This window comes from Chaetomium globosum, genomic scaffold (assembly GCF_000143365.1).
Source record: "Chaetomium globosum CBS 148.51 scaffold_1 genomic scaffold, whole genome shotgun sequence".
NCBI lineage: Eukaryota > Fungi > Ascomycota > Sordariomycetes > Sordariales > Chaetomiaceae > Chaetomium > Chaetomium globosum.
This window is the reverse complement of record NT_165976.1, coordinates 4,335,884-4,344,428: the sequence shown is the minus strand read 5'-3', so window position 1 is coordinate 4,344,428 and position 8,545 is coordinate 4,335,884. Positions and strand designations below refer to the sequence as shown.

The following is an 8,545-nucleotide window of genomic DNA, read 5'->3' as shown; positions in this document are numbered from 1 at the left end:
GAAGTACCTAGGATGGGATAAATCTTATGAGACGCACTAAATTGCGATAAATATAGAAAATACAGAAAGTGAAAGGGGCAAATGAGGGAATAAAGATAGAAGAAAATAATTAAGAACTCCGCCTTGTTTCCGTCCATAATGTGTTATTCTCGCACCGAGGAGCCTGCTGGTTGAGTTGGTTGTTTCAAGTTTTGTCAGTCGAGGTTGTGGTTGCAGGGTCGCTGGCCGGAAGCTTGGCTATGATCAGCCCCGCTAAATTAGCGCGGTGTGGGTCGGGTGAGCCCTGTAAAGTCGCGTCTTAACATCCCCAAGCGCGTCATCTCCAACCTGGAAGGCGTGTATTGAAATTGTAGGCCGACAAGGAGGGATTGACGACGCCTTCTGGAGATGTAATTTTCGTTGGCCACTTACCAAAGGAACGGGCAGAGATGGCGACAAGTAAGAATATTGCTCCAATGCCCTTCAATGCCTTATCAATTACTAACACCGTACAGGACAGGAGCGCATGCGAGACCGCATGCGCGGGGCAGGGTAAGTCGATTCGACCTCTTGAGGAACGTTCAATATTTAATTGTTGAATAGGAGACATAATGTTGGAGACATTGACTTTGGCTTCATCATTCCCGTCGCCGAAGAGCCCGTCGACGAACCCGAAGAACCTCCAGTCGTCGAACCGTCGCCGCTACCACCACTAGCAACTCGCCTGTCCCTAAACACATCTGCCAAACGAAAACAGCTCGATCGAGATGTATCGCGACTGAGCCAAACCCCAACAAGCTATCCAACAACCAGCCACGATGTCTACAGCATACCCGACGCCAGCACCGAAGCAGGCGACGAGACTGCCACCCACGCCGCGCCGTCCACCATCCTCTCCCAGGCCCCCTCCCTCCCCACCACAACAAACCGAACCACCCACACACCATGACGAAGACGACGAAAGCGAAGACCACCCCATGGCCGACGCCCCTCCCCTCACCACCATCACCACCACCACCAAACCACCACCACCACCACCACACCACCTCCCCCAACAACGCGGCCCCCTCTCGAGCGTAATCTCCGCCACGAAACGCCTCTCCTTCGACCCCTCCTCCCCACCCCCCCGAAACACCACCACCACAAACACCACCCCCACCGCCACCCGCCACCTCCACCACCATCACCTCCCCACCGACATGGAAATCACCACCGAAATGGAAGTGACCGAAAGCCCCGCCGACGCCCCCGGCAGCGGCCGACGCCGCCCGCTGCGTGTCGGCCCGGGGACGCCGCTCGCCGGGTCCAGCGCGCTGCTGCAGCGGGTGATGGAGGAGGAGGATCTGGATGCGGAGGGGGATGCGAGTATGGGGTTGGATGTGTCGCGTGGGAGTGGCGGGGTGGAGAATTCGTCGCCTACTCACCGGAGGGTGGCGAGGAGGGGGAGGGGGAGGGCTGTGTTGGGGGGCTGGGGGAGGGTGGTGGGGAGTGTTGCGGAGAGTGTTGCTGAGAGTGAGGTCGAGTTGGGGGTGGAGGATGATGTGGAAGAGGTGGATGTGAAGGAGGGAGAGGAAGAGGTGGAAGAAGGTGTGGAAGAAGTGGGAGAGGAAGTGGAGGAGGTGGAAGAGGAGGTGATAGAGGAGTCGACTGTCCAGCTTGAAGACGGCCAAACAAGTGCGGATGAGGTGCAAACGGTGGCAGAGCAAGAGGTGGAGGAAGCGCAAGAGGTTGGCGAGGAGGAAGCTGCCCAGCGACTGGGCAGAAAACGTCCCTGCCGGAGCCCACGCGCGCCTTCACCAGAGCTGGGGTCGGGTGCGGCGGAGGATTTGCCGGCGCCAAAGCGACGTCGCGGAAGGCCGGGAGCGAGCCCTGCCCAGCAGCAACAACCTGCTAAGAAACCACGGGGTAGGCAGGCCGCCCAAGTCTCAGCCACCGCGTCAACCATCACCTTCACCACAACCTGAGCCCCCGGCTCGGGCTCGGGCTCAGCCGAGACCGAAGCCGAAGCCGAAGCCGGAAAGCAAAGAAACAAGCAAGGAAGAACAAGGCGGCCGCCAACGGGCGACGACGACAGTGACGGCGAAAGGCCGTCTGGATCTGTACCCAGTCACCGTACAACGGTTCAGCAAGCCACCACGCACTGCAGAGGAAGGGGGCGAACCGGGCTCGACTCCTCCTCCAATGGTGAAATACCATTTACTAGTCGTGGGCGGTGTTCAATGGCGGTTGGATGTCCTCTCTTAAGCTTCTGGCGAGGGAGCTTCATCGAGGCATATATGGGACCAAGCTTGCCAAGAGCGGCGGCAGAGCAGCTGAAGGACGCCGGCCACGAAGGGCGGGGAACAAAAGACGATGTACCGGGCTCTGGAAGCATTCCAGGAGGAGCTGAGGACCAGGTTGTTGGAACACGTAAGTTTACCACCTAACAGAGAGCTTCGTTGGATCTGGAGACTGACAAAGTTAGACCATTGCCCTCGACACTCTCCATTCCCTCCGGAAGAGGGTGCGCTCGGCGCAAAAGGAGAAGCTCACGCTGCGGGACGAAATCCTCCAGATCCGCGCGGAAAGGGAGCAGGTAGCGCTGCGGATGGATGCGATACGTATCCGGCATGAAGCTGATAGCAAACAAGCTTTGGTAGGCCCCCCTCCAACCTCTTTACCGATAGTAACCGGATATTAACCTACCCCAGCGACACATATCACTCTCATCCGCTATGCACGACATCGACATGGCTGTGGAAAAGGGGCAGGCAGCGCCTGAACTGTCTCCCGCCGAGCAGAAAAAGGCAGACTTGGCCAACCTCGAGCTTTTGGTCAGCCGTGTGGCGGATCAGGCATGTACAAAAAGCGACGGTGGCGGGGCGCTGAAGCAGATCAGGGAGTTCAACGCTTTCTTAGAGCGTGCCGCAGCGGTCTTGGAAGGTAGGTAACATTGTATAGTAACGACATGATGAATCTGTCTGATGACCTGGTTGGTATTCGACACATGAGGAATAGTTTCTACAGCGAATATTCGTACACAATGTTTCCCAATCTGATCATGCTGACTTCGGGCCCGACCAAGACCCAGCCAGGGCAGAAAACCTGTCCATGAAGGTCTCCTTCCCCTCTGCCTTGCGCTTTTCCCTCTCCTTGGCCTGTTCCTGCCACAGACCCTGCACCTTCGCCGCCATTTCCGCCTTCGCCCTGTGTTCCGCCCTGAGCGCCTTCTCCTCGGCCTCACGCTCCTCAGGCGGTAGCTTCTCCAGCGCAGTCTTCCACGACGCCACAACCGCCGCGCTCGGCTCGGGCACATCAACCCCCTTGTCAGCAGCGTCCGCCCGAGCCGCAGGCGCCGGCGCATCCTCAAACAGCGTCTTAAGAACGGGCGCCTCGCGGCCCTCCTCCTTCGCCTTCTCCACCTCGCGCTCATGCGCCAGCATCCGATGATACAGCTCATCGGCGCGCATCTGGATATCCTCATCGACCTGGGGATTACGGCCGTGGACACTCAGGTAGCCCAGGGCCTTGAGCAGGCGGCTCTGGGCGTTGTAGCAGCGCTCGAACTTCTGCACCTCGTCGCGGCACATGGTCATGCGCGCCGTCCAGCTGCCCGACTTCATGCACTCGGTCCAGTCGACCTGCTCCTCGGCGCAGTTCTCCAGCGCCGCCCGCCCGATCAGGCCCTTGCGCTCCTTGAAGGCCTCCAGCACGTCCGAGAGCTTCTCGTTGTCCGATTTGGTCTCGGCTTCCACGGCGCTGAGGGGGCGGTAGGTCTTCCAGAGATGGGCGTAGCGGCCGTCGGGGTAGAGGGATTCGGGAGGGGGTGGGGGGGTGCCGGCGGGGGAGGTGGTGGTGGGTTTTTGGTCGGATGATGGTGGTGGTTGAGCTTGCTGCTGGGGGTGGGAGGAGGGGTTGTTGTTGTTGCTGTTGCTGTACTTGACGGGCGACTCCTTTTCGAGGAACTCGCGCAGCTTGGGGTCTAGCCGCCCCAGCGGATCGGAGCCGCCGTTGCCGGAACCAAACCAGCCGTCGAACCAGCCCATTGTGTCGATCGGAGGGGATGCCAATCCCAGTATCAAGCGGTAGATTCCAGATGTTCGATGACGAGGAGCTGCTGTTGCGGGAAGCGCCAATGTAGAATTTAGGCGGGGGAACACGGCAGAACGGAGTGGGTCGAGGAGCATCATGCCAAGACTGCCCGATCTCCACCCAGCATTTGTCGTGTAAGTGAACCCGCCTTTCCTTCCCTCCCTCATCACTCAACAAATTCATCACCCAAATGTCAAATGACGAGTTTTACTCTGTCCGTATTTTTTATCTTCAATTCAAGGTTCCAGAATAGACATACCTGCCAAGACCGGCGAAGTTACAATATGGACGCACCAGCCTGGTCGACCACCCAGTTATCGACCTCTGTTTACATCTTCCTTTCCCCTCGCCGTATTGATTTTGACTTTACTCTTCTTCTCAATTGACTACCGACCGTTATGCGGAGAAAAGCCGCGATTGCGCACTTGTTAAGCCGTGGACGAATCGAGGCAAGAGCTTCTGATTCCCCGAGTCAAACAATCCCTGGCACCGGAGACGACCACGTCGAAATTACGGCGAAGCTATCGCCATTCCCAAACTCTTGTGACTCCGAAATAATCCCCGACCATCCGACACCTGGAGTGCGGTGGGCTGTTTAGCATCGAATGTTCTCGACTCGGCTTCGTATCCGCGATGCTTCAGATTTGTGGTGACTTCCTGGCAACCCCTCGACAACAACCTCTCTGCTTTGTTTCGGCATCCTGCCAAGAAACTTTAAAAACGGCCTAGATTCTCCGAGTCGTGCATCGCTTCGCCGTTTGTTAGCGATTTTGCGGGTGGCTTTTTGTACTCGCTAACGTGGAGAGGGAGGCAAGTTTCATCGCCCCAGGGGTTGCGTGTCAGAGCCTCGCCCAGACCCCTTGTCCGTCCCATTTTTGCACCGTTGAGCCGCAACCCCAAGCCGGAACTTGGACGGATGCTCCAGATGTGCCCCCGACTTCTTGATGCATGTTCTAGACTACCTCTTGGCTGACGGGAGCCGAGCTCGTTCCCAGTTGGCAAAGGCGTCGTCGCCGACTCAGTCCATGATCCAACCCTGCTCCCTCACCCCACCGTTGGGTCATCCTGTTTCAAGAGATACCTAGCGTTTGGATTGCCGGTGTCAGTCGAGCTATTTCCGTGGCAAACATGTGAGCACTCAGCCAGGACCACGACGTCGAGTCGTGATGCCTGGACTCCTGTGTCGCGGATCCGGTATGAACGTCCTGCCGCCATATATTCTCCCCCCTATACCCGAATCTCATTTCGGCTTCTCTCCTTCTCTGTCCTCTGCGCTTCAGTCGTCCGTTTTTCGCTGGTGTCCGGATTGTCTCTCCCTTTTTTGTAATTCACTTCGTGACTGCAGGTCAGCGTTATTGTTCTCTACATTCTTTACACCTCGTTCCTGCTACGATTTTGAACACGCCAGCTTCGGCCTGGCTTAATATTTACACACCAATTCCAAGTGCCCCAACAAACAACAAAATGTATTTCTCTACTAGGGCCTTCGTGGCGGTCCTCCTCGCTACTGCGGCTCGAGATGTGGTTGCAGTTCCTCAGCGAGACAACAACGAGAATCCCGGGTTGGGAAGCGGCGAGCAGGGCAACGACGGGCCGGGCAATGGTCGGCAGGGCGATGGGGGACCAGGAGGTAATGGTCCTGGAAATGGAGGTCCAAGCAATGGCGGTCCAGGCAATGGCGGTCCAGGCAATGGCGGTCAGGGCAATGGCGGACAGGGCAATGGGGGTGACAACGCCAATGGGGTTATACGCATACAGACCGTCGCCAACGCCGCACCAGCAGCCACTCCGATACCCCCCGAGGTGCTAGCAGCCCAACAGTCGAGTGCTGCTGCTGCTGCGTCCGCCGCCGCCGCTGCCAACGAGGCGGCAGCAGCTTCAGGATTAAGACAACCCCCGGGCTTGCAAGGGGCCGAGGCTCCCACTTCACTCCTACCGTTGCCCGGACTGGCTGGCGGAGGAGATGTTGTGCCCCCCGTCGCAGTGGACTCTACAGCAGTGATAGCACCTACGCAGGTCGAATCAGAGCCGGCGGGAGCCGTGACGCAGAGTCCGGCGGGAGGGTTGCAGCAGCCGCCTGGGCTCAACACAGGAGCCGCTACCTCTCTGGCGCCGCTTCCGACGCCGCCGGCTGTTGACACTTCTGTAGGTTTTGTCCGTGATGTTAGAGTATACGTCAACGAGATCTCACTAACATATTCTAGGTCGTTGACACCGCCACAAGCGCTGCTCAGGTTATTGGGTCGTTCACTCAAGTTGTGGGCGGATCAACTACCGCAGCGGGCGCGGCCGGCGCAGTTACGTCCGCTGTGGTGGCGACCTCAGCTACCGGCGCCACCCCCGCCTCCTTTACCCCGATCGTGGCTAGCTCGGTTCCCGCCGTTGGCAACATGGCCACTGATGCCATAGACTCTGCCACCACCGCTGCTGCAGCCGTCGGCTCCTTCGCCCCCATCGTCGCGAGCCCCTCCGCCGACCCAACAGTGGCCCAGGCCTCGGGCCCCTCCTCATTCGTCGCCCCTAGCCAGGGCTTCGTCTTCACCAACGGCACAAACAACAGCCTCACTCCACTCCCCACCGGGGGCGCGGGAACCGGCACCGGTACCGGCTCTGAATCCGGCGCCGGCGCGCTCCAACCCCTGCCCGGCCTAGCCAACGGCACAACCGGCACCGACACCACCACCGGCTCCGAATCCGGCGCCGGCACCCTTCAACCCCTACCGGGCCTATCCAACAGCACAACCGGCACCGGCACCGGCACCGACGGAGGCGAAAACGCCTCCCCCAGCCTGCGCCCCCTCCCCGGCCTCGACGGCAACGGCAACACCAACGACAACACCAACAACGGCAACGGCGACGCCACAGGCACGGACGCCGCCGAAACCCTGATCACCGCGGTCCCCACCCCCGGCAGCAGCAGCGGCGGCGCGGACGCCTCATCCATACTGACGACCCTGACTACGGTCACGAACGGCGTGACGAGCACGCTGGTTACCGCCGTGGCGGCCGCGCAGACGGGGGCGGCTGGTGGTGGTGGGTGGGTGCGGATGCCGTTGGGGGGGATGCTCAGGGCGCGGGGGTGGCTGGGGATGGGGTCAATGGGTCGGGGGCGGCTGGGGCGGTGAGGAGTGGGGTGTGGACTGCTGTTGTGGTGGCGGGGGTGGTGGGTGTGGTGGGGGGTTTGGTGGTGTAGGGTGGTGACTGGATGAATAGGGGTTGGTGGGTGGCTATTTTGTTTTTGTTTGTTTTTGGGGTGTGCTGTGCTGCTGGCAGGCAGTGTTCTGTTTAGAGGTACTTTGGGGTGTCTACGTTCGCCGGCCTGAGGCTGGCTGGTTGGGGTGATAACATGGAAAACGGACACGAGAGAAGGTACGGTGGTTGTTCATGGTTTGGTTGTGCAAACAATGTATATGAAGACCGACGTGTATAAGCCAGCGGTATGCATATCCGTCGTTCGGGTACCTGCCTCTGGATATCCTAGAAAAGCACTTCGCGATGATAACCGATGACCGCTGTCATTCTTAGGGACCGTACAGCCCTGAGGTGATTTCATTACGGCAGTGTCGAGTTTAGTCGAGAACTAGCAGGCTCATTCCATACAGAAGCTATCACATCAGATGGCCTATTCCACCTCGTGCTATGGGCTTCGGCGAACTGCCGTCCCGTACATCCGAAACCTGGGGGGTTTCGCGGGAAAAGGCGGCATCCGAAGGCTTTAAGCGGTCCCCTGATCGATATTCCCAGAATAACTCAGCACCACCAGTTCATGCACACAATTCGCTTTGCCGTTTCTCGGCTTCCCTGATTCAGGGTGCGGACTCGAGCTGTCATCCTCCTCTCAAAGCGTGACCACCAGAGAAAGTAAGCAATACCTCGATGGTGGATCGGGGTGAAAGGGGCGGCGAAGAGTGAAAAATAACAAGACAGACGGGAGTGTCTTGATGGAACACATTCCATTACGCCCTAGCAACATACCTCCCGCTAAATTCCATAGCCGTTAAATCTTCCTACCGGTACGATGAACATTCCTGGAAATCCGGAAACGACTGGTCTCAAATGTCTCAGATCTGACAAGACTGGTTCGAGACACACAAACACGGGTTATCTTCCGGACGCCAGCAGAAACAAACAAAAAGCACCGAGTCAACATGACAGGAATGCGTCTTATCGCGCAGTTCAATTGTAAAGCAGGAGATCTATTGTGGGAATCGCGTATCCAAATGCAAGTGCCCAAACACACCAAGCAACCAGCAGTCATGAAGCCAAATCCAACAGCAACAAACATACCCCTAAGAGCTATCCAACAGCTCAACTCGACCATTGCGAACAAGCAGCTGGAGAAAGAACAAAACCCAAGTATGTCCAGTCTTCCGTTGTGTCCAGTCTTCCGTTGTGTCCAGTCTTCCGTTGTGTCCAGTCTTCCGTTGTGTCCAGTCTTCCGTGTTCCAGTCTTCCGTTGTGTCCAGTCTTCCGTTGTGTCCAGTCTTCCGTTGTA

At 58.2% G+C, this 8,545-nt stretch overlaps 3 protein-coding genes across 3 annotated transcripts; 2 read left to right on the top strand and 1 right to left on the bottom strand.

Annotated features, from left to right (window-relative positions):
* Positions 1 to 428: 428 nt before the first annotated feature.
* CHGG_01410 (uncharacterized protein) lies at positions 429 to 2,592 on the top strand (the record flags this gene model as incomplete). The annotated part of the gene is made up of 6 exons (XM_001220630.1): positions 429 to 438; positions 495 to 531; positions 583 to 861; positions 944 to 1,884; positions 1,945 to 2,388; positions 2,444 to 2,592. The coding sequence occupies 6 exons, from the start codon at positions 429 to 431 to the stop codon at positions 2,590 to 2,592; spliced, it is 1,860 nt and encodes a 619-aa protein (XP_001220631.1).
* Positions 2,593 to 3,017: 425 nt separating this feature from the next.
* Positions 3,018 to 4,004, bottom strand: CHGG_01409 (uncharacterized protein; the record flags this gene model as incomplete). The annotated part of the gene is made up of 1 exon (XM_001220629.1): positions 3,018 to 4,004. The coding sequence occupies one exon, from the start codon at positions 4,002 to 4,004 to the stop codon at positions 3,018 to 3,020; it is 987 nt and encodes a 328-aa protein (XP_001220630.1).
* Positions 4,005 to 5,514: 1,510 nt separating this feature from the next.
* On the top strand, positions 5,515 to 7,175 carry CHGG_01408 (uncharacterized protein; the record flags this gene model as incomplete). The annotated part of the gene is made up of 2 exons (XM_001220628.1): positions 5,515 to 6,195; positions 6,255 to 7,175. 2 exons carry the CDS (start codon positions 5,515 to 5,517, stop codon positions 7,173 to 7,175), a joined length of 1,602 nt encoding a protein of 533 aa, XP_001220629.1.
* Between the last annotated feature and the right edge of the window lie 1,370 nt (positions 7,176 to 8,545).